This window comes from Herpailurus yagouaroundi, unplaced genomic scaffold, assembly GCF_014898765.1.
Source record: "Herpailurus yagouaroundi ecotype Mexico unplaced genomic scaffold, PumYag 161, whole genome shotgun sequence".
Taxonomy (NCBI): domain Eukaryota; kingdom Metazoa; phylum Chordata; class Mammalia; order Carnivora; family Felidae; genus Herpailurus; species Herpailurus yagouaroundi.
The window spans coordinates 3021680-3047848 of NW_024412402.1; the positions used below are offsets into that span (position 1 = coordinate 3021680).

The following is a 26169-nucleotide window of genomic DNA, read 5'->3' on the forward strand; positions in this document are numbered from 1 at the left end:
TGAAGTCGGACGCTCAACCGACTGCGCCACCCAGGCGCCCCACCTGTAATCTGCATTTAAAACAAACTCTCCAGGTGATTCTGATGCTAGTTTGAGAACCACTGCTCAAAGTGCTTCCCGTGTATAGAACAAAACAATACCTTTCATTTCAGCAAAATGAGACCCCTCCATGATCAAAAAAAAAAAAATTCTAGACAGTCAGGAAAACCACACCACTGGCCTGCGGGTTTTTCCAGCCCTTTAATTCAGGGGTCAGCAAACCATGGTTCATGGACCAAATCCAAACCCAGCTCCCCACCTGTTTTTGTAGAGGCCATGATTTAATGTAAATTTTTTTCAAGAAGAATATTTCATAATATAAAAAAAATTAAATGAAATTCAGATTACAGGGTCCACACATAAAGTTTTACTGGAAGACATCCTTGCTCATTCATTTATACACACCTATAGCTCCTTTTGTTCTACAATAGCAGAATTGTGTAGTTGTGATAGACATTATCTGGCCTACAAAGGCAAAAATATTTAATACGTGGACCTGGACAGAGAATTTTCCACTTCTGCTTGTGCCCAATGATTAGAATCCACCAACATAAAAGCAAACTATAGGCAATCATAGTGACAGCTTTTAAAAAATTCAATGTTCAGGGTGCCTGGGTGGCTCAGTTAGTTAAGCATCTGACTCTTGGTATCACTTCGGGTCATGATGCAGCTGGTGAGTTCAAGCCCCACATCAGGCTCTGCACTAACAGCCTGCTTGGAATTCTCTCTCCCTCTCTCTGCCCCTACCCTACTCATGCTCTCTCTCCCTCTCTCTCTCAAAATGAATAAATTGAAAAAAAAATTTAATACAATTTTCATCTTAATACTTCAGGCAAAAAATCTAATAGCTTTAAGAATCATAAGGAAAGTTAAATCAGATCCATTTTTAGCTACAAAGTAGATCAAATAACCCACATAGAGCATCTGGAAAATGTTACTAATTATGCTCCTCTCTCTCTTCAAATATTCTAATAAGTGACAAAGAAGTGACTGATGAATTTTAATGAAACACTCTATCACACTGAGTTCTGAAAACTAATTTAGCAACCTCCTCCTCCAGACACTGACTCAGGTGGTTAACCTCAGTGTAAGCCCGTCTTGAATGCTACGCAGACTTCCTTCCTCAGGCCTCACACTGTGGCGGCCTTCCTCTCTTCTCGGGTCTGCAGCTCTCCAGGCAAGGGCCTTCTTCCCTCTGATGCCCAAGCTCTTGAGTTGTCTTCCAGACTGAGTTTACTTCCTTTCACCAAAGACCTGCTCGCAGAGTTCCTGAAATATTTTATTCAATGTCTACTGCATGGCTGAGAAAGCCTATTTCTATCCATATTCATTTTCACTTCTCGAATTCATTTTCCTCTGGGTGTCTGAGATCCCTCGAGCGTAAACCCTCCCTTTGATTTCTAAGGCTTTGACACTCAATAAAAGGAAAAGGTTGCTTGCTCACCCCCACAAAAGTAAATCATGTATTTCAACTTTAAGTGATATTCACCTAATTTTGAAAAAGAAGCACTAAGCTCTCGGCAGTCTGGTGGAACCAGCCTGTGCAAAACAGGTGAACAAAGAAGTCTGGTCTTCAATTTTGCGGGGTCTGATCTTCAGGTTACTGTTACTCCATATTCACCTTAATATGGAAAGCATTCTGGGGTGCCTGTCGGTGAAGCGTCCGACTTTGTCTCAGGTCATGATCTCATGGTTTGTGAGTTCAAGCCCCGAGTCGGGCTCTGTGCTGACAGCTCAGAGCCTGCAGCCTGCTTCAGATTCTGTGTCTGCCTCTGTCTCTGCCCTCCCGCTGCTCATGTTCTGTCTCTCTCAAAAACAAATAAACATTAAACATTTTTTTTAATATAGAAAGCATTCTTCTTTGGCCTTTAAATTAGTGGATACATTCACTTTGAGTTAGTCAAGACAGGAAAATCCGCCAAAGGGCACTGTCCTATAAACATATCTCGGTTGGAAAAGTAGTTAGTGTTTTGTAGTAAAAAGGATCTGGGTGGGCTTCCAATTCAAAGAAAACCAAACCCAGATGCAAACTATGCCACCCCTGTGCCTTGGGGTAGGTTACTCAACTGTAAAATGGAATAAGGCACCTACCTTCAGGGACACCTGTGGCATTTAGGACATCCTTGTGTGGATAAGGAAAAGTACCTTCTCCTCCAAGCGGATGCCACCCTGTGTGGCCCCAGGGGCGTGTGCTTGTTGAGTTGTGTTCACCCTGAATTTACACTTCTGTCCCCACGCTTCTGGCCCCGGACTTTGGTGAGCTCCTTGTGATCTGGCTCCTTCCCACCTTCACCTCACACACCTCTGTCCTCTGCGGTCGCTCAGCTCTGGAGATGTACGGCCCTCCTTTCTGTTTCTTGAACAAATTAAGCCCTTTCTTGCCTCCTAATTTTGCATATGCTGTTCCCTCTACCTGGAATGCTTTCAAGCGAAGTCTGTAAATCGGTGCCCAGCAGGCCACTTTGGACAAGCAGATAACGTCGTTGGGTTTACAAAGCATTTCCTAAAATGTTTGAAATAGCTGGCATGTAGACTTTAGGAGCTTTTCACATAAACTTGACATTTCAACTGAAGCGTCTCAAGCATTACTCTTTGAATGTCCTTTTTAAAAAAGCTGTTTTCTGGCTTTTCTTGGAAAGCCAGAAGGTACAGCAACAGAGGGCCTGTTGCATCTGAAAAGCCGCTATGCTCATCAGAGCACAAGACTCCTGTTTATGCACAGCCGCCTTGGGGCCAGGGCACTCAGGGGTCCCTCTGGCACTTGCATTCACATCCAGATTTAAATAAGGAAGAGGGGGAACCAGGCTTCTCTTGTTTCAGGAGGCAACTTACGTGCCACCTTGTACGGAGACTTTCTGACCTTCCAAGCCCCCATTACCACCCCCATATTTTCCCCAACTCAGTCCTGTGTTCCTTTCATCACATTAAGTTGATACAAATGTGCTGCTTTTATAGGTCAAAGATGCTTGGATAACGGCAATTTCACATAATTTAATTGAATGCAATTCACAACCTTGCAATTTACTCTGTGCTTCATGTCCTTCTGTAGAAAATAACACCAATGGGGTAAGGACCTAGTCTTATTATTATATCCTCAGTGACAACTATGTACACAGTACCTGGTGGGTACTAGGTACTAAAATATTTGGATGAATAAATAAAATGCAACAACTCCTCCCAACGGAAGTTCCTTAGCAGCTCCGGCACATACACAAGATCCGTTTTCATCCATCCTGAGGTCTCCAGGGTCAGCCCCAGTTAGAAGTAGACTTTCCTAATCTACTCAGCTCCAGAGCTGGCTTTAGTCCCAGACTTCCGCCTCTGCCCACCCCGTCAATGCCCCCAGTTCCAGCGTTAGAAATTACTCCGAAGCTGTGATTTTTCCTAGAACCCCTGTACAAACAGCACGAGACCACTGCTGGAGGTCTACCAAGGCGTTCCCTCAGCCTTATGAGGAAGTGGAGGAAGCCGGGGGGGGGGGGGGGGGGGGGGGGGGGGGTGTAGGATGACACTTGTCCCTGAGCTAAGTGCTGACAATCACAATGACCTCTGTGTGCCTGGAGGTGCCAGCAAGAGGCTGGCCGCTCCCTGGACCCTGGTATGTGTCCTTGTCTCATAGTCATGCCATCCCTTAACTCTTCTGTTTCCTTCTCTAGACTATGAGTTATTAAAAATTATCTGTGAACCCTCAAGATCTAACTCCAAGTGCTGAACAGATGTTTAAGAGCGAATGAAATTATTCCAGTAGCTTCGGTCATTCAGGTGCCACACGGGGTGTCCCTGGAGGGTCAACATGGACACAGATGCTCATTGGCTGGCTCTCATCTCATGGGCTCGGGAAGGGGTGCGGGGCTAGGGTGCACACCAGCGTCTGCCTCAGACACCTGCACTTGACAGAGGACACGGCGGGGGAGAGGAAAATGCTCTGTTTTCTGTTTTTGGCTGTCATACCTGTTGTATGCACAGGTTTGTGGGAATACTTTCCAAAAGACACTGTACAGTTAAGTGGGGACAAAAAACTATTCTAATTCCACAGAAACGGCTCTTTTCAATTATTTGCTTGTTGCCGGAACCGGTGTGCGCTTTAAGTGCTGTGACAGGCCACCACGCTGGTGGTCACTCACGCCGCCCAAATCCCTGAAATCCGTGCCCTGTGGTGTCCGTGCAGCCCTCTCTCCAGGTTGCACCTGACATCCTGTCTCTTCTGCTCTGGCAGCACCTGGGCTGCAGGACCCTCACCAAGGTCCTCGACCAAACCCAGTGTCTCTCCCTACCCTTTCCCCTTGGGAGGTATCTTCTGACATCCCGTTGGCATTCCAGACCTAAATTGTCCAAAATGACACGTCACAGGCACAGACGCAACTATTCCCCTCACGATTTTCTGCTGTTTCACGACACCAACTTCTGAATCTTGCATTTCATGCGTTTAAGATATAAACTGGCAATCCCACCACAGCCGGACCTTCTGAGCCTCCCCGTGCTGGTCTATGTGGTCCCTTCTATCCAGACAGTCTTCCTACCTCTGTCCCCCCTGAGAATAACTCATTCTTGGGGCGCCGGGGTGGCTCAGTTGGTTGAGCATCTGACTCTTGATTTTGGCTCAGGTCATGATCTCATGGTTCGTGAGTTCAAGCCCCACGTCAAGCTCTGTGCTGACAGCATGGAGACTACTTGGGATTCTCCTTCTCTCTCTCCCCCACCCCCACCCCCACCCCCTGCCCCGACCTCCACCCTGCGCTGCATGCACGCATGCACACTCCTCTCTCTCTCTCAAAATAAATAAACTTAAAACTTTTAACTTTTAAACTTGAAAAAAAAAAAAAAAAAAAAAAAAAAAAAAAAAACCAAGTCTTAAAGATTGGCTGAGGGGTGGTCTCCCTCCGGAAGCCTTCCCCGAGACCCTCCGGCAAGATGAGGAGCCTTCGTTCTGAGCTCCCAGACGCCATCCATCCGATTCGCTTAACAGACAACAGGAGCATCCACCAGGTGCCAATCCCCACTCGAGGCACTGAGCACATGGCCTTGCCCAAAGCTCCTGCCTTCATGGAGCTTATACTGCAGCGGAAGACAGACGGCCCCTGACTTACAACTTCACAAGGACGTGAGGGTGATACACACTCAGTAGAAACCACACTTTGAAATTTGTACTTCGCAGGCCAGCACCACGCGGTACGATCCTCTCTGGTGAAGCCGGGCGGCGGCAGAGGGCCCGGTCAGCCACGTGACCCCGAGGGTCAACACCGATAGGCTGACAACCGTTCTGTACCCACGCGACGGCGCAGCATTCAGTCAACAACTGAGAAAGTCCACACTGAATTACAAAATAGGCTCTGTGTTAGTGCTGCCCAAACGTGGGCTAATGTAAGTGTTCTGGGCATGCCGTCTAAGGTCAGCTAGGCGAAGCTGGGAGGTCAGGCATATTAAATGCATTTTCCACTTGGGATATTTTCATCTTCTAACAGGTTTATCGAATGCGACTCCATCATAGGTCGAGGAAGAGCTGCATACAAAGAAACTACAGATGTTAGATGGCAAGTGCTTAGAGGAAGATGGTGGAAAGAAATGGGTAGGGGATACTGGGAAAGTCCCACTTAAAGTGGTAGATGGAAGGCCACACTGAGGGGACATTTAAGCAAAACCCTGGAGGTGGCCAGGAAGTAAATTATAAAAATATCTGGGGGAAAAGGCATAGCTGGGCCCTGGCTGGTTTAGAGAATGAGAGGGAAGCCAGCTGACTTCGATTCAGTGAGAGAAGGGGAAATTAGCGGATGAGGTCCAAGAACAAGTGACCAGGGCTTGGGCTCCGGATGCCACTGAGATTACGGCTTTTACCCTGAGATGGAAAACCTTGAGGATCTTGAGCAGAAGTGAGGGGATCCGACTTACCTTTTTAAGACCTCTGTCTTAACAAGACTGTAGAATAGCAAGAGAGGAATCAAGAAACCCCACTAGAAAGCTCTAGCAATAATCCAGGCAAACCCGGTGTGTGGAGGCGGGGGACAGCTGTGGAGGCGGCACAAAGGGGTCATGTTCTGGGTATATTGTGTATTTTGAATGTTGGGCCAACAACTTTGTGGTTGGGTTGGATGTGGGCATGAGCCAACAAGGAGTGATACGTGGTCGAGGTTTGGCCCCGACTCACTGAAAGAATGGGCTCGCTCTTCATTAAGAGAAGGAGCCAGGCAGGGGCGAGTACGGGGTCCAGGGGGACCCTGAGTCTGGTGTGACATAGGGAGTTTGGCATGTTCATTAGGTATCAAAGTGGAAACACCAGGTAGACGGTTGGATACACGCATCCAAAGTTCAGAAGAGGGTCTGGCTGAAGACTTAAGTTTTCAGCATACTGATGGTATTTAAGGCAGGAACAGTGGATGGAGTCCTTATGAGATCCAGGTGTACCCAGGGAAGGGCTGGGCCTGGGGACACCCCAACACTGGGAGGCTGAGAAGGGGTTATCCATCAGGCATAAGCACACATTAATTATTGATTTTGTCTACTGGCAGTGAACAGTAACTATCTCTTACTTAGGAAGGACCACGTTTCTTTTTATCTCCGCATACTGAGCACAAGGCCCGAGCAATACTTTCTGAGAGAAAGTATTTCTCCAAATTCTTTCTAGGAGTATTCTCCAAATACTTTCTAAGAGAAAGTATTTCTTCCATAAAAAGGAAAACATCTGCTGAAGAAGCCAGAAAATGTGGGAAAGGGTCCGTGTGCCCCAAGACCAAGAGGAACAGGGGGCTACAAGGTCATCGGACTACTGACAGTCTCGGAGAACACCTAGGACTCCGCACAATCGGATGGCAGGGCCAGGACTCCGCGGCACGGGCAGCATACAGAGCAACGGAAACTGGTGACCACTGTAGACCTCTGAGCCCTTCTGAGAAATCAGCCTAGAATTTAGCGTGAATCTAGGGAAAAGGGGGAGAGAGGGAGACCACAAACCACTACGATCAATGTTTCTTCTCTCTGATTAACATGAAACGGCATTAACCCTTTTGAAACACATTTAGGCTCTATACCTGCCCTCCCCCACAATTATTTGTGGCCCAAGAAAATCATTTCAGAACTAGGTCAAATTTAGAGGCATAAGAGCAGTGTGTGATGTAAAGAGAAAGCTGTGAAGTCAAAGGACATTTTAACTTCAGAAAGATCACATTAGTAGCACTGAAATAAGGAAAGACTACACTTACGTTGTAGCTTCAAAGAGGTTATGTTCGAAAAACACTAAGTTGATCTACCCCCTTAAAATTAAAAACAAAAACAAAAACAATAACAAAAACCCTTGCAGAATCAAATTTCTTCGTTAATATTTTTGCTATTTTTGTGGGGTGATGTGGTAAATAAAGCACTTATTATTAAGTGTTTCACAATGACCTGAGCTTGTCATTTCCTGTTTTTAATTTTTTTTTTTTTTTTTTTTTTTTTTTTTTTTTTATTGTGTAGAGAGAGCGTGAGCAGGGGAGAGGGGAGAAGAAGGGAGAGAGAATCTTAAGCAGGCTGCATGCTCAGCACGGACGGAGCCTGACATGGAGCTCGACCTACAACCCTGGGATCATAACCTAAGCTGAAACCCAGAGTTTGGCACTCAACCAACTGTTGCTGTTTTTTGTTTTGTTTTTTTTTTTTAATTTTTTTTTTTCAACGTTTATTTATTTTTGGGACAGAGAGAGACAGAGCATGAACGGGGGAGGGGCAGAGAGAGAGGGAGATACAGAATCGGAAACAGGCTCCAGGCTCGGAGCCATCAGCCCAGAGCCTGATGCGGGGCTCGAACTCCCGGACCGCGAGACCGTGACCTGGCTGAAGTCGGACGCTTAACCGACTGCGCCACCCAGGCGCCCCTAACTGTTGCTGTTTTAATACAAAGTGGCAAACGAAAATTTGAACCACTGAAGAAACGGTGGCAACCGAAAGAAATTAAGAACCAAAAGACTACCAACGTACATTTAGGAAACCCCACCCTACTGATTCTTCAATAGTAACATTTTCTGATTACAGAATTTGAAGAAGTCAGATAAGTTTTAATTACTGACAAATCTTTGTCACTTGGGCCCTCAAAAGTGACATTATCACTACGTCACCTTTTAAGTAAACTTGATATGCAGAAATCCAACTGATGGAGACGTGTCTGTTTTTCTATTAAAGGTGCTTCCATAAGCATATGTTACTATTTAAATTTGTTAAATGTAAAAAACACACAACATTTAAGTAAAAAATTTCCTGTATTTTTGGAATACCTAAAATATAAAAAAAATCATATGTAGACTTACCTCATCCCCTAGATTGTAACACAATTTCTTAGGAAAAAACAAGCAAAGTGGCACCTGGGGGGCTCAGTCAGCCGAGCATCCAACTTCGGCTCAGGTCATGACCTCCCGGTCTGTAAACTCGAGCCCTGCATCAGGCTGTTTGCTGTCAGCGCAAAGCCCGCTTCGGATCCTCTCTGTCCCACTCTCTATCCCTCCCCCACTTGTTTGATCTCTCTCTCAAAACGAAAAAAAAAAAAGCCTCTTGTGGTTTCCCTCTCCTCTTAAAAAAACACACACACACACACACAAGCAGTGTTTCTACAAGACTATGGCGTATTGTTTGTAACAGCAAAGGATTGGTAAAGACATAAAAATTCATCAGAAGTTAAGGAACATCCATAAATTAAATGCAATGGTATTTTTGTACTGCTGTGTGAGGATTTCCAAAATACAACGTTCAGTGAAAGAAGTGCAAAACTATGTGTACGGACAACAGAAAGCCCGTAATATACGCATGTGGGTACGTGCACAGGTGTTCTCCAGCAGGAGGCACAGGTGCACAGCCACCTCTGGGGGTAGTGGAAGACCAGAGGACAGGGAAAGAAGGCTTGTATTTTTTAGTGTTATTCTATTGTATCTATTGGCTTTTGTTTCACGTTTCATGTACCACCTATCTTTTAGAATTTTGATGATTTAACGGAGTTATTTTTTTAAATGAGGCTTTAGCCACAGAGTAGCCAAGTAAAGCCTACAAGTACTTTCAGAATTTCACAACTTCAGCACATCATCTGATACTATTTGAAGCCAAAAAAAAGCACACTTTTCCTAAAAAAAATTTGCAATTTCATACCTAGTTTTCTAGATTTTTTAAAAAAACAATTTTCTGGGGCACCTGGGTGACTCAATCAGTTAAGTGTCTGACTTTTGATATCAGCTTAAGTCATGATCTCGTGATTCTTGAGTTTGAGCCCCGTGTCGGGCTCTGCACTGACAGTGTAGAGCCTACTTGGGATTCTCTCTCTCCCCTCTCTCTGCCCTTCCCTAACTCTCTCTGTCAAAAATAAATAAACTTAAAAAAATACATAAATAAAAATAAATAAAAACAATTTTCTTTAAGCACAGATGAAAAGTTATTTTTTAATTACAAAGGAGGGAATTTGGCAATAACTTGATCATTTTAATGCTTAAAAAGGAATCTCCAAAGAAAAATAACCAAAAAATCCTTAACCCGTTTTCTGATGCTTTGCTATGACACAAGCTATTACCATATAAACTCAAAAAAAAAAAAAAAACCAAAAACCCACAATTAATCAGTGTTTCACAAGGAAATGCTACCTGTAATGCTTGAGGTAATATATCTCCTAAAATTTACTTAAGCTAAAAAAAACTTTTTGTACTAAACAATGCTAAGTTTCATGACAGGGATGTCCACTCTCACCACTGTTATTCAACATAGTACTGGGAGTCCTAGCCTCAGCAATCAGACGACACAAAGAAATAAAAGGCATCCAAATCAGCAAGGACACAGTCAAACTTTCACTCTGCGCAGATGACACGATACTCTATGTCGAAAACCCAAAAGAGTCCACCAACAAACTGCTAGAACTGATTGATGAATTCAGCAAAGTCACAGGATATGAAATCAATGCACAGAAATTGGTTGCATTTCTCCACACCAATAAAGCAGCAGCAGAAAGGGAAATCAAGGAATCTATCCCATTTATAATTGTACCAAAACCCATAAAATACCTAGGAATAAACCCAACCGAAGGGGTGAAAAACCTATACACCGAAAACTATGGAAAGCTTATGAAAGAAATTGAAGACACACACAAAAAAGGGAATAATATTCCATGCTAATGGATTAGAAGAATATGGTTAAAATGTTGATATTACCCAAAACAACCTACATATTCCGTGCAATACTTATCAAAATAACACCAGCATTCTTCACAGAGCTAGAATAAACAATCCTAAAATTTGTATGGAACGAGAAAAGACCCTGAATAGCCACAGCAATCTTGAAAAAGAAAACCAAAGCAGGAGGCAGGACAATCCTGCCTGTATCCACAACTCAAAGTGGATAAAAGACTCACACATCAGACAGGAAGCCATGGAAATCCCAGAGGAGAAAGCAGGCAAAAACCTCTTTGACCTTGGCCACAGCAACTTCTTACTCAACACATCTCCAGAGGCAAGGGAAACAAAAGCAAAAATGAACCACTGGGACCTCACCAAGATAAAAAGCTTCTTCATGGTGAAGGAAACAATCAGCAAAACTAAAAGGCAACTGATGGAATGGGAGAAGATATTCGCAAATGACATATGAGATAAAGGGCTAGTAGCACAAATCTATAAAGAACTTATCAAACTCCACACCCAAAAAATAAATGAAGAAATGAGCAAAAGACAAAAATAGACACTTTTCAAAAGAAGACATCCAGATGGTAACAGACACATGAAAAAATGCTCCACATCACTCATCATCAGGGAAATACAAATCAAAACCACAATGAGATACCACCTCACACCTGTCAGTATGGCTAACATCAACAACTCAGGCAACAACAGATGTTGGCGAGGATGTGGAGAAAGAGGAACACTTTTGCACTGCTGGTGGGAATGCAAACTGGTGCAGCTACTACGGACATCAGCATGGAGGTTCCTCAAAAAAATAGAACTACCCTACCAACCAGCAATTGCACTAATACCTAATTTATTCAAAGGATTCAGGAGTGCTCTTTCCAAGGGGCACATGCACCCCCATGTTTATAGCAGCACTACTGACAGTAGCCAAAGTATAGAAAGAGCCCAAATGTATTGACTGATGGATAAAGATGTGTGTGTGTGTATGTATGTATGTATGTGCGCACGCGCGCGCGCACACACACACACACACACACACACACAATGGAGTATTACTCAGCTATCAAAAAGAATGAAATCTTGTCATTTGCAACTTTGTAAATGGACCGAGAGTGTATTATCCTAAGCGAAATTAGACAAATATCATATGGCTTCACTCATATGTGGAATTTAAGATACAAAACAGATGAACAGAAGGGGAAGGAAGCAAAAATAATATAAAAACAGGGAGGCGACAAAACATAAGATATACACACACACACACACACACACAGATATGACACTTTTCAAGTGTGTCACTTTTGTGTATATCAAAAGTGTGTATATATATATATATGTACATATATATGTATATATATACACACACACACACACACATACAAACTGAGGGTTGCTGGAGGGGTTGTGGGTGGAGGGATGCCCACATTGGCAAGGGGCATTGAGGGGGATACTTGTTGGGATGAGCACTGGGTGTTATATGTAGGGGATGAATCACTGGTTTCTACTCCTGAAATCATTGCACTACTATATGCTTACTTGGATATAAATTAAAAAAAAAAATTCAATACCAATTTTTTTTTTGCTTTAGGCTTTAATTGAATTCCTCACCATAAATCTTTTTCGAGTGCTGTATTACTAGAATATTGTCCAACATATTCCTTGCTGTATTTGTTTACTATAGTTTGAAAATTCCCTATTCTGATTATACTGTATATTTATTTTAATTGGAGTGATTTTAAATATTGTGTATGATGGGGCACCTGGGGGGCTCAGTCGGTTAAGCATCTGACTTCAGCTCAGGTCATGATCTCACGGCTCATGAGTTCAAGCCCCGCATCAGGCTTTGTGCTGACAGCTCAGAGCCTGGAGCCTGCTTCGAATTCTGTGTCTCTGTCTCTGCCCCTTCCCTGCTCATGCTCTGTCTCTCAGAAATAAACATTAAAAAAAAATTTTTTTTTAATTTTTTTGTTTTCAACGTTTATTTATTTTTGGGACAGAGAGAGACAGAGCATGAACGGGGGAGGGGCAGAGAGAGAGGAAGACACAGAATCGGAAACAGGCTCCAGGCTCCGAGCCATCAGCCCAGAGCCTGACGCGGGGCTCGAACTCACGGACCGCGAGATCGTGACCTGGCTGAAGTCGGACGCTTAACGGACTGCGCCACCCAGGCGCCCCCCAAAAAAATTTTTTTTAAATATTGTGTATGATGGGCTTTGATCATACCACTATAAATTTATTTCACTCCTATCCTTTAGAGATACTTCTGATCTCTACTTATTTAGGCTTTCATTTACATACCTATTTTTTATTCTCATTTATTCTTGATGACATTTGTGATTCAGTAGTTGAGGGTTGTTTTTTTGGTTTCTTTTTTTCATATAAGCCAAAACACTTCTGCTAAATGGCTGAAAAAGACCAAATCACCTCACTGTACTCTCCTAGTCGCCATAAAGCTCAAGTATTTCTTCACTACATGAGCAAATATTTTTTCATATAAACAGCAGAGTTAAGAATGAGTGATTTTACTTAACGTTCAGTTTAGCATAACTTGTAAAGAAGGAACTGACTTTTGATAGATGACACAAACTGAAAATAAAATTTAATTTATAAGTTAAAAATATACTAGGTTTAATGGCAAGTTAAATACAGGAGTTAACAGCTGTATGAAAACTTTAATGTTAAATTATGTATCAATACTGGCTATTCTAATATAAACCATTATTAAGGTTGCTTATGCTCAATAAACTTTAAGAAAATCAGACCCATTTACATTTGACTTTAAGGAATATGCAACTCCTCAGTGGCAGAGAAGTAAGTTAACAAACGTAAAATATTAGCCAGCCTGCCTAGTGATGAACTGCTAACTTTCAATGCTCCCTGGCTGCTGTCATTGTACAAAAGACGAGAACACTTCCCGACCAGATCACTCAAATCCATGCCATGCTTCTTGTTTGCTAATTAGCACCTAATTAGCTAATTAGGTGACCTCTAACTTAAATCCTAACTAACCCCTGCACATTTTATCACACTTTTTCTTCTGGTATTTACTTTGCTTTATACATCTTAATTTGGGTCTATGTCTCAACTCCGTGACTTAACTACAATTTCCACAACAGAGTCAAAGGGTTATCATCCATGCCCTGAAGTCTAACAGTGCTCTGCACAAACAGCAAACAGCAATTCCTCTGCAAACCCCTGGGTGTGAATGTGTAGGTCTGTCTGTCCGTACTAGTCTTACCACTTTGTGGAAAAAGCCACGCCTCCTCGTCTCCCATTCGGCATGTCTTTCATGACACCCTTGAACTGAAGACCTTGTAAATTCCTAACGTCTAAGAACTGAAGCATCATGGCTCACAAATAAAGGTGGTAGAGAACATTTTCTTACCTGTAGACATCAGACCAGTAATTTAGAAGATATACTTGCTTCCAGTCTTCAAAATGCTTGAGAACACCCCAAAAACGTGAATGCCGATAATCTCCCCTAAAGATGGAAAACTACTTTTCCAGTGAATACATTTTCTATACATTTTGATGCAGAGTCTTCGATACAGCCTATGTCCCCCGAATTCATTATAAACATCCTTAAAGCATCAGCATATCCTGGAATGTAATATGGCTCAGCATATTAAACTATATATAAAGCATACAGATGATTAGGTTCTGGGTTCTAATTCTAGGGTTTACACTATATGGTACCACATTTGCAAATACTATTTAAAAAGTAAACAGACCACTGAATTACGATTTCCTTTCGCATACATTAAGAGATTTTATGTCTTTTGTAAGTACTTTTAAAACATACAAATTAAGAAGGTGCAAATTCTACATTTAACCTACATACCAATGGTAAGCCATTAGATTTTAAAGTTAGGAAAACGACCCACCTACTTGCAACTTCAATGACCAAGAAATTGTATTTATCTACATTCAAAAACTTTTATGGCCTAAAAATTGGACAAAACAAGAAAAACAAGGAGGAAGAAACCCCTAACATACCATCTGAGCATAAAGAGATGAATCAAGTCATACGTTTGGCAAAAGCTACACTGATGAAGCATAATCAAACCTTCAACTTGGAAAAACCTACAGAAATCTCCCAAGTAAGTTGTTTGAAGCTGTCACAGCAAATGAATAGCTGCATGTGTATATTCTGAGATCATCTTCACGGAGTTGTGTCTGGGTAAATAATAGAACCCCTTCATAATATGAAAGAACCATTTTTCGAACCCCTTAAAACCTACTACAAAAAAATAAAACCCTGTAAGTTTCTCGCAATCACTTACATTATTAGGACCAACCAGGGACACAAAGGACATTGACACAACGGTTATAAGCACGTTCTGCATTAATAGTTTTCAACTATGAACAAATATTAGTGTTTCAAAGTACATGGATGTTAGCCCTGGGTCAGGCATTACACTCGAGGGAAGACAATGCATCTGGAATCTAAGTGTCTAAACCAGATTGCAGAGAAACACTCTGAAACAGACCATCAGATTCAGAACTCTGAAACGGCTTATAAAAACCAGAGGCCAAGAGAGTCTACGACCTGGAATTAGAACTCAGAATCCAATCCATTTGTTCTTGAATGTCTTTCATTTCTGGTTCTCTTTTTGTGCTGATGAAGAACCTCTCTCCAAAAGGTCACAGATAAAAGAAAAACAAACAGAGGTCTTAACTGTCCCCAAAGAGGTCATTTGGAAAATAAGCAGAAGAAAAAATATCAACTACACATAGCAAATAGGAAAGCAAATTACACCTAGGTGTTTCCTTTAAATTCTCAGCAGACAGTAACAGAATTCTTTACCATGACCACAGCCTTTCTTCAGGCTAATTACTGTATGTGAAGTTCTTCTACTTAGCTTTCCTTATCCTCTGTACTTCCTAGGACACGTGACACAGCAGCATAAATTCTCTGTTGGAGCAAAGTTTAGTTATTGTTCCCTTAGTAACTGCTTTCCCCCAAAGCACCCAATGTCTTCAAATCAAACTAAACTACCTCAGCAGAGGATTCAGGGCTCCATAAATTCCTGGCCCAGCCACCCTAGCTTACTATCCTGTAGCCGACGCACAATGAATCACATTTTCTATTCCAGTCAGGATAACCTACTCTTTCTAGACCCTCATCAGTGAACATAATAATTCTTCTGCCCTGCCTCTTTACAGTAACACCTCATCAAAAAAATTTTTCTCTTTAAAAAACATCAAGACTAAAGGCACGGGAAACAAAAGAAAAAGCAAATGGTCTTCATTAACATTAAAAAGCTTTTGTGCCACAAAGGATACTATCCATAGCATGAAAAGACAACCCAAAGGATGGGAGAGAATATTTGCAACTTTTGTATCTGGCAAGGGATTATTTACAACTCAGGAATCTGATAAGGGATTCATATCCAGAATAAAGAACTCCTACAACTCAAGAACAAAAAGTAAACAACTCAATTTAAAAGTGGACAAAACACGAATCAACACTTCTGCAAAGAAGATATACATGTGGTGAATAAGCATATGGAAAACATGTTCAGTATCAGAGAGAAATGCATCATACGGAAATGCAAATCAAAACCACAATGAGATACCACTTCACCCATTGGAATGGCCATTCAAAAAAAAAAAAAAACAAACCCAAAACACCCCAAATAACAATTGCTGGTGAGGATATGAAGAAGCTGGGGCCCTTAGGCACGGCTGGTAGGAATGTAAAATGGTGCAATTGCTCCACAAGATAGTACAATGAGTCCTCAAAAAATTATCACATGATTCAGCAATTCTACTTCTGGATATGCACCCCAAAGAACTGAAAACAGGGACTTGAACAGATATTTGTACACTAATGAACACAGCAGCCTGTTCACAAGTCAAAATGCGGAAATAATCCAAATATCCATTGACTGATGGATTAAAAAAAATGTGGCATATATAAACAATGGAATATTATCCAACATCTAAAAAGAGTGAAATTCTGATATATATGATAATACAGATGAGCCTTGAAAACATCATGCTACGCGAAGTAAGAGATAATAAAAAAGGACAAATGTTCAGAGTCACCTGAAGTAGTCAAATTCAGAGAGACAAAAGGTAGGATGGGGGTAACCAGGGAGCAGGAAGGCAGAAGAATGGGGCATCAGCGTTGTAAGGGCACAAGTTATTTGGGATGATGAAAAAGTTCTGGAGATGAATAGTGGGGACAACTGTACAACATGAATTTACTTAACGTCACTCAACTGTACATTTGAAAATGGTTAAAATTTTGTACGTATTTTAACAATTAAAAAAAAAAAGATTCAACTGAAAGCTAACTCCATGAAGCTTTGTTTAATACAGAGATTACTAATGACTCTAGGTGACCGGTTTGTCAGTAGGGTCTAAAATGAATCTTACTTACTATAAAGTTAGAAAACTTTCACAATGAGGCACTTGTTTAAGGCTATCTTTAAATACAGTGTGTAAAATTTGATGTATGCAATAAAAATTAAGTAATTTACCAGAAAACAAGCAAACTCGAGAAACTACACCATGTGCTCTTATTCTTGGCCTTATTCACTACTTTTCTTCTATTGATTTTCTGTACATTGTAGTTTCTTTCATTATACAACTGTATCTTTTATCCAAAATAGCTAAAATTTCAAAGTAAACAATTACGTAAATGGCATGAGGGCATGTAGGAGTCTAATGCTGGACTTGAATTACACAGACTTTTCAGTACAAACCAAAGGAAAGGGAGGGAGGAGGTAGTGTCTTCTAAGTCTGAAACATTCATGCATTTCTAGGTCTGACACATAAATTACGACATTTTAAGTTGCAAAAAATTAAAAGGGATATCACAGTATACGTTATAAACACAGCAAAAGAAGAATTTCATATAATCCATGTTTCATCAACAGGAATGTTTCCAAGGATCATCACGTAAACCTGCGAGACTCTGAAGCCGTATTACCAGGAAGATGGACATTGGCTATTTAGGTTTTGTGACATTAACAGAAACCATCGCTACGTTTAGGAACAAACTAAATGACATGCATAAATATAAAAGTGAATCTTAATTTTTTAAATGATCATGAAATGAAAGTGAACAATTGGAACAAAGTAACAAAAATAGTAATTACAAGGATGGAAGCAACTGATGTGATGGAAGCCGGGAGGAATCTGGGCATACAAGTCACAGCAATCAACCAAGTGGAGCTGCCATCTTAAAAGAAATCTAGTATTTTAACAGATTAATGCGAATGACCTAAGGGCTACGATATATTAGTATCTGAAGTTCCACATTTTAAGACAGGCCAAAATGAAAGGCACAGTCATTCTCATCTTGCTTCTGTATCCTACAATACAGCATATAAAAATATAGTGGCTTTGGGGCACCTGGGCGGCTCAGTCGGTTAGGTGTCCGACTTCGGCTCAGGTCATGATCTTACGGCTCGCATCTTCGAGCCCCGCATCGGGCTCTGTGCAGACAGCTCAGAGCCTGGGGCCTGCTTCGAATTCTGGGTCTCCCTCTCTCTCTGCTCCTTCCCCGCTCATGCTCTCTCTCTCTCTCTCCTTCAAAAAATAGATAAAAACATTAAAAAAAATTTTTTTTTAATGTAGTGGCTCCATGAAGCTCTGTAAGGAAAGAGTCTGGAACCATTTAGTAGCTAGAAAACTCCAGAGCCAGGCGTAAACCCGAATTTAAAAGATGTGCCACTGGGCAATTATCTTTTAACCTTAAAATTCCATAGTGAATGAGAGATACTTGAACTCCTAAAGCAGTGTATGTAACCAGAAATCAGATAACTTCATATCAGTGTTTCAGGGAAGTCACAATACTGAGGCAACAAAGCAAGGAGTCATGATTTTTCCAGAAGGAAAATGGCAGCTCTTAAAATCTTGAAAGATGGACCTATTAAGAAGTAGGCCCACTAGGAAAAAAAATGGAACTTTAGATTACTTAATTGGAAAAGTCAAGGATGGGAATGTGATAAGCTCTGATATGTGAAACACTATTGTGAACCAAGGCTTCCTCGCCACCAGTCAGCATAGAATGTGAGGATTGCCTTGACATTTCATAAAGTTATCAAAACATCTGCAGAATTCACTGAACTTTTGAAATGTACTAGAATGCTGTCCTTTTACATGATAAACCGCAAGAGCAACTGAGAGATTATCTTCTAATTACAAAATGAAATACAGAATAAGAAAATGCTAAGAGTATGGAATAGGCCCACCAGTATAGCTCCATATTTGAACGATTTCCCTTACCCTTAATTAAGGATACCTAAACTTTGGTTTGCTACCAGCTCAGTAAATTAACGATAAAGGCACTAATTCTTTCTACTTAAAGTTTTAAGCTTTAGAGATTAAGATGTTAAAATTTAAAAATTGTTTTCCTTGTGGAACATATGGAAATGTTACATACACATACACATAATGGGATGCTTTGGGATCTAAAAAGCTTTTTGCTTCAGTTCTAAAAATATCACTAATCAACAAGGTAATCGAACTTCAGACAGGAAGTAGTGGGCATTTTCAATCCTAACACTAATATTGAAATTGTTGTCCAATGATCATCAGGAGTGAGGGTTCCAAAAGAGCCTAAGACAACTCGGTAAGTGGGAATTCTAGTTCTTGAAGAAAAACCCTAATTAGATATAAAGGAATCTTATAAAATTCTCTTTTCTGACCGGATCAGAATAAAGAAATCACTACCTACTGGTAAGACAAAAATAAGGTGACAGCTAAGTATTACTATAAACTGAGAAGTCATCTTGCTTTTCCTTTTGGAATACATGACTTACTTAAGACGAATAATCTTTATGTTATAAACTAGTAAGCTTTTAAGAGACAATAACTTTCTAGATTTATGGTAACTGCTCTGTAATGTCACTTTAAAATAAAAATACATATTTAAATAAATGCACTTAGAATATATATAGTTCTTTAAAGAACATTAGCATTTTTATAGCAAGATCAATGGCAATGAAACTGTATCTTCGTTAGGAAACAGAAATTATCAATGTACAATTAAAGCAATAATTAAAAATCCTAAATGATTTTGTTATCGAGAGAGTCGATTTAATGATTTTTCAGAGAATTAACAATCACTATTACTTCCATACCAAAAGAGGTACAATTCAGGGGAAAGATAAATCTGTGAGGACTTTGAAAATTTACCCTATCCACTTCTCATTTTTAAGATGGGATGATTTGTGGGTCTAATAAAGATTATGATTCTGAAAAATATGCAAAAAAAATCCATGTTAAATAACAACAGTGGACCTTGAAGGCATGAGCTTTTGTCACTTTATTGTTAACCAATGAATGTTATCCAAAATTATAGATGTAACTGTAGCTTAAATGTACAACACAGAATTATGCTAATGGTAAAACCTGCTGGAATTTACCAAATACTCATTAATATATTTTTACATTGCTATATGAGCATGTGCTCTCAACTGCTAATAATAAAAGTCATAACTGGCTTAATCACTATGAAAACTCATATTGCAAATAGTTGTTTCCTGTTTAGAAAAATTCACACAGCTTTAAAAATGGATTAAATCCATTTTAATCCTAATCTACAAATAGATTATAAACAGCAAATATAACTGGTAATTTTTCAACACTGATAGCAAACTGATGCAGCAGTGGTAGTGCACACAATTCAAAATGTAGAAAATTAATAAAAATCCAGTGGAAATCCAAGTTTTCACCTATTATGGCAACTGCTTTGCTACTTTGGAAAAGCGAGCACGCACGCCTTGGAGCATGACGAGTTCACCACCTATCCCGCGAATGTGCTCAAGCAGAAACACTCTCTTCCACAGTGTTTTGAAGCATGTGCACAACCACCACACAACAGTCACGTCAAGGTTATCAACCAGTTATCTCTTGTCCTACAAAGTCCAAAAATATATTAAATGCAACCTTTCCTTCTCATATGTCTGCCCAGATTAATCCTTTTCAAGTCAGCAAAATCAAAAAAAGCACAAGAGATATTTTCAGACACAACTTGAATCTACTGTGCATGAAAAATGCTTAACAAAATGGCAATTTTAATAGATAAATGTAAATTTGAGTGCATAATACCACATGAAAAGTAGCTGAACCACACAGAGAAAACAAGGCTTTCCTTATCTCCAAGTCTAGATGTTTCACAATAAAGAAAATGTTAGAACATGTGAATATTAGAACATCTTTCAAACTGGAAAGATTTCTTCTTCTTAAGACATAATTGAACTTAATATAACCTAAAATTATAATTTCTAAAATAGGATTAACAAACCAAATTTAAGTATTTTTAGAGAACAAAAAAATAAGCACAATGATTTAGAAACCAAATCTGCTAAAATGATTATGTAACAGTTATATCAAGAAATGAAGGTACAGACATTCATATGCTACAAGGGAAAATCTCTCTCTCTCTCTTGCGCACGCGCACACACACACACGCACACACTCCCTCAGACACAGAACACCCCTCCAAGAAGATAGTATACCATCAAGAGCTTACAATTTTCATATAAATCAAAGTCCCACAATTCAGCTCAATGACAAGGCAGTTAAAAAAAAGTAGCACTCTAAGATATTCTGAAGGAAAAGGAAATCTCAGAAATACTCCTTCATGACTGGAAGTACTGGTGCGTGTTGGAGAACACACTTACATACTCCGCTGTGTTGGAGCGACCAGTCATCGCAGGTGTAGTAGTGAGGTAGTATTACTGTCCCCTCTCTGGGACTGATGTTTTCATACGCTGCTCTTCCAGAAAGGTCCACGGCTTTTTGAATGAGTATAATCAATGACCAAAAAACGTATTTTTTTAATTAAACATCTGTTTGTCTAAATCAATCTTTGAAAGAACAGACTTTTTAAATCTTTTGGAGACAATTAGTATTTGCAGGTAGTGTTTCATCAATAAACTCTCCTAGGGTACTACCACCTGCTGTCTACACCTTTGTCAATGGTAGGCAAAGAAAACCAAAGGATGGCAGGTGATGAAACACCAATCCATTCAGCTGTCAAAGATGACTAATTAAGCAAATATTGAATATCCAATAATGTAAGCAAACTGGGATTTTAAAAACATTAACCACCAGCTGCATACTACACTATTAGATATTCTAATCCTTTTCATGATTCATCGCTGTCTTCTACACAATTATCAAAGACTGTCCACCCTGTCGCCTACCTTCATTTTGACCACTGCCAATGATCTATACGATGGCAGAATTATGGCTAGCGGCATGGCAAGATATGATAAGGGCACGCCGAGGAAATCTGAGACAGAATGTGGAAATACACACAGGTCAACTATGGAAGGGTCCAAAGAAAACAGAGTGCTCTACCCAAACACTCATTAAGTCACCATCATCCTTTGAAATGTACAAAGTGCTTACATCACACATACACATTTGTCAGACATGATAATTAGTGTTAATCTTCAACAGAAAAAAAAAATGGAAACTGAAAATGTGAAAGGAGGCGATGGAACACTGTTCTCCATTCCCTGGCCCAAAAGGAAAAGAAAATCAAGCATGACATCACACTGCCTTAATGCAGAAGGGCTCCCTCAAGCATGTCTTTTAGCCACCACAGTCAACTGGTGTAAGTGCTTTGGCAAGGTGGGGTGCATTCCATCACATCTGCAAAGGCCTGCTTTTCTCTGTTGGTGGTTCAGCTTATGAAGAACATGTATGCAAAATAACAGCTCTCACATTGCTTCAAACTCATCGATGCGCTGCTTTGTGTTGCCCTGTCGGATCTGCCGAAGAGTCTTGTACTTATCACGGCCTGCTTTCACGTTCTCAGCGTGAAGAACATCATTTTGTGTTTTCTTGGTTTCATCTCTGGCCTGGGCTAATTCTGAACTCAGCGCCTATGTTTAAAAAATAAAAACAATGACTATTATATTCTTCTTAAAGTTTAAAAAGCTTATAAAAAAGGTTTAAAGACAAAAATACACATACAACAAATCTGACGTTTTTGCATATTAGAATTTACATTGTCACATAATTTCTTTAAAGTGTATAAATTTAAAAAATAAAAATAAAAAATATGAAGTATGTAAATTTGCTCTATTTTGGTGATAGTAGAGGTAGTAGTTAGGGAGAAATACCCACTGTCTTTCACTTCTACACTCAACAACCACAACGACTCGGTATATTATTCCAAAATCCCTTAACTTTCTCTATACAATAGAGATTTTGAAATCACTTACAAAAGGTTCAATGAAGACAGTATAGGATGTTATTTTAAGATCTAAAATCTAGGCCATTAGAGAACCTTTCTCCAAAGTCTTAATATATTTATTGCAATTATCACTTCATTTTCTTTTCTTTATTAATATTTAAAGATTTCGCCAATTAAAAAAATCAGAGAACTTATCGGGGAAAAAAGGTCAAATCAAATTAAGATTTCCTACTCTGATCTAATTATGGGCTTTTAATAAACCTACCTTTTGGTACTATGAAACCTGAACAAACAGTTCAGAGTATGTAGTGTCATAAAGGTAATCTATTAAATTATATGGCTTTTAATGTATACTTTACTGGCGAAAAACTAAATTCATCTGTCTTTTAAAGATAACATCAAAACACTTTCTACCTTTTAGCGTGGAGTCAAGCTGTAATTAAAAAATAACTTACCACTTAAGGCCTAATTACCCAAAACTAACACATTTGCTACAATGGAAGAAATCAAGCACTGTGACTACAGGCCAAGCAATCACAAACCAATCACAAGGCCAGCTAAGGGCAAAAGCTTAAAAAAAACTGGAATGTTCCTTTTTAGTAAGTTTGTATTTTATTAAATGGGGAAAATGCTCACTGTACTATACATGTACACACAACTGTCAATTTGAAATACCTGGAGTTGTTTTTTAACACGCTCATTTTTTTGTGTTTCTGTTATACGTTCCTCCTCACTTCTGTGGTTCAGCACCCCGTCGTTTGATAATTCTGCGCTAGCCTCTGCATTATTCTCATCATGCTCATCGTGTTCATTTTCTGTTGGAGGAATGACTGGCGGTGGTGGAGGTGGAGGGGGTGCAGACATCACAGTTTTTAACTCTTCTTTGGTCTTTTCCAAGTCTTCCTGGGCTGCAAAAGCCTGAACGTTAACAATAAATTTATCAGCAACTTCATTTGAAAACTGGTAATGAAGAGAATCAAGTTATCTCTCTTTCCTACAGAAGCTATCTTTCAGGGTAACGAAAATAAGCCCTACGGATGAAAGCTCTACTTTTATAAAGGAATGCCAGGGGGCAAGAATGCCAGAATGAAAACACATCACTTTGTAAAAACTAATAAAATTGTTAACTCTGGCAAGCATAATCAAATATTGCTAAACCTGTTATGCAAATATTTGATGAGAAATGGCATCAGCCTAATGCCAAAGAATGTCACATCCAAGAGATCACATTTTAGCCACAAGAGGGAGCACATAACCCAGTCAAAGGAGGAATCAGCCTGTTTAGTGACCAGTTAATATCACTGATGGTAGGTTAACTAGATATTAAGTGTCTTCTGAGATGACACAACAGGAGGTATCCAACATCAGCAATTATTTGGGTGGTAAACCGTGTTGCTGTGCCTGGAAAAATCCTGCTTCACACTGTTGTCCTGGTGTAATTACTAATAAGAATACCTTTCACTCTAAAAAATGTTCTAATTTGGGTGATAAATTATATGGAGGTCTCTCACCTATGAGGCACTGTAGCCAAAAACTTTTTAGGATGAATCCTTCAAGATTTCAGGTCTATCTTCCAGTATACAGGAAATATTGATGATAAAAGGACAAATGAATGGCACCATAAGGACACACAAAGGAGAAGGGACAATCTGCAGGTCCTTCCAATAATTCAGTATCAAACAAAGGAATGTCCTACTTTAAAAGAGACTGAGAGCAAACCTATGTAATGCAAGGTGCTAATTTGGACACTGGCCTGGCAAATTAGCTATACAAGATTTTGGGTCAACTGTGAATATAGAAATATATTCTACATATAAACCCAGAAATAAACCCATACAAAATGATCAATTAATTTGTAGCAAAGCAGCCAAGAACATCCAATGGGGAAAGGACAGTCCCCTTCAATAACTGGTACTGGGAAAACTGGAGAGATACACGCAAAAGAATGAAACTAGGCCACTATCTTATAGCATACACAGTATCTACTCAAAATGATCACGACTTGAAAATAAGACCTAAAACCATCAAACTCCCAGAAGAAAACACAGGGAGCAACTCCTTGACACTGGTCTTGGCAATGATTTTTTGGATTTGACAGCAAAAGCAAAAAATAAACAAGTGGCACTACATCAAATTAAAAAGCTTCTATACAGCAAAAGAAACCATCAAAAAAAAAAAATGAAACGGCAACCTAATGAATGGGAGAAAATACTGACAAATCTTATATCCAAAATATATAAAGAATTCATACAACTCAGTAGTTATAAAACAATCTGATTACAAACTGGGGAGAGGATCTGAATAGACATTTTTTCCAGAGAAGACATACAGGTGGCCAACAAGGTCCATGAAACGGTACTCAACGTCACTAATCGTAACAGAAATGCAAATCGTAACTAACGAGCTATCACCTCACACCACTCAAAATGGCTATTATCGAAAAGGGAAGAAATAGCAAGTGTTGTCAAGGATGTGGAGAAAAGGGATACTGTGTGCACTACTGGTGACTATGTAAGTTGGTGCAGCTATTAGGGAAAACGGTACACAAGTTTGAAGAAGGTTTTCTTCAAAAAATTAAAAATACAACTACCATATGATCCAGCAATTCTACTTGTAGGTATTCATACCCCCAAAACGAAAACACTAACTCAAAAAGATATATACACCACCAGGTTCAGTGCAGCCTTATTTACAATAGCCAGGATACGAAGCAAGCTAAACACCCATCAATGGATGAATGAATGGGTAAGGAAAGTGTTGTGTACACACACACACACACGAGTACTATTCAGCCACAAAAAAGAAGAAAATCTTGCTGTATCAACATGGATGGAACTTGAGGGCACTACACTAAGTGAAATAAGTCAGAGAAAGACAAATACCATATGATCTCATTTATATGTGGAATCTAAAAAAGAAAAAATTAAACCAACAAAAAACGAGAACAAATTCCTGGTTACCAAAAATTGGGGGTGATGGGGACGGTGGGGAGTGAGCAAATGGGAGAAGAGGATTAAAAAGTACAAACTCCCAGCTGTAAGATAAAGAAGCCATGGGGATATAACGTACAAACAGCATGGACACTACAGTTAATAATACTGTACATTTGAAAGTTGCTAAGAGTAAACCTTAAAAGTTTTCAGGACAAGAAGAAAAATTCTAACTATGTATGGCAACAGGTGTTAGCTCATTTCACCATACACACAGTATCAAATAATGAAGTTTACACCTGAAACTAATATAATGTTATATGTCTATTATATCTGAATTAAAAAATTTTTATGAATACAGTCGAATACAGATGAGATGAAAAGTGACTAAAATGGAAGCGTGTGTGCAGGACGACCTCACTCTAAACATATAAATGTGTATGTATGCACACACGCAAACAGGAAAAGGTCGTGGAAAGATCTGCACTAAGGTGTTAAAAGAGTAATCCTGGTTTGTGTGAATATAGTTTTTCTTTTGTGTCATTTCCTCGTATCTATAGTTCAGAGGATTTACCTCTGTGGTGTCATTTTCATTTATTTACGTTTTTATTTATTTTTATTTATATACTATTAAAGCTTATTTATTTTGAGAGAAACAGAGACAGTGTGAGTTGGGAAGGTGTAGACAGAGGAGAGAGAGAATCCCACGCAGGCTCTGAGCGGCCAGCACAGAGGCCGATTTGGGGCTCAAACTCATGAAACTGAGATCACAACCTAAGCCGAAGTCTGAGGCTTAACCGACGGAGTCACCGAGGTGCTCGTGCTCCTTTATTTATTTTAAATGTTTATTTCTGAGAGACAAAGACACACACACACACACACACACACACACACACACACACACACACACACA

General features: G+C 39.8%; 1 protein-coding gene across 2 annotated transcripts in view; it reads right to left on the minus strand.

The window, feature by feature from the left end:
• The window catches only part of RDX (radixin), a 78241-nt gene that overhangs the window by 9047 nt on the left and 43025 nt on the right, over positions 1 to 26169 (minus strand). Inside the window, exons 12-14 of one of the 2 annotated variants that reach the window (XM_040482922.1) lie at positions 23002 to 23244; positions 21852 to 22012; positions 13733 to 13757 (exon numbers count right to left, since the gene is read on the minus strand). In XM_040482922.1, the coding sequence (XP_040338856.1) occupies positions 13748 to 13757; positions 21852 to 22012; positions 23002 to 23244 (414 nt within the window). In that variant the 3' untranslated portion in view covers positions 13733 to 13747. Of the gene's footprint in view, positions 1 to 13732; positions 13758 to 21851; positions 22013 to 23001; positions 23245 to 26169 lie in introns of those variants that run through there. The other variant, XM_040482921.1, reaches the window with a different exon arrangement.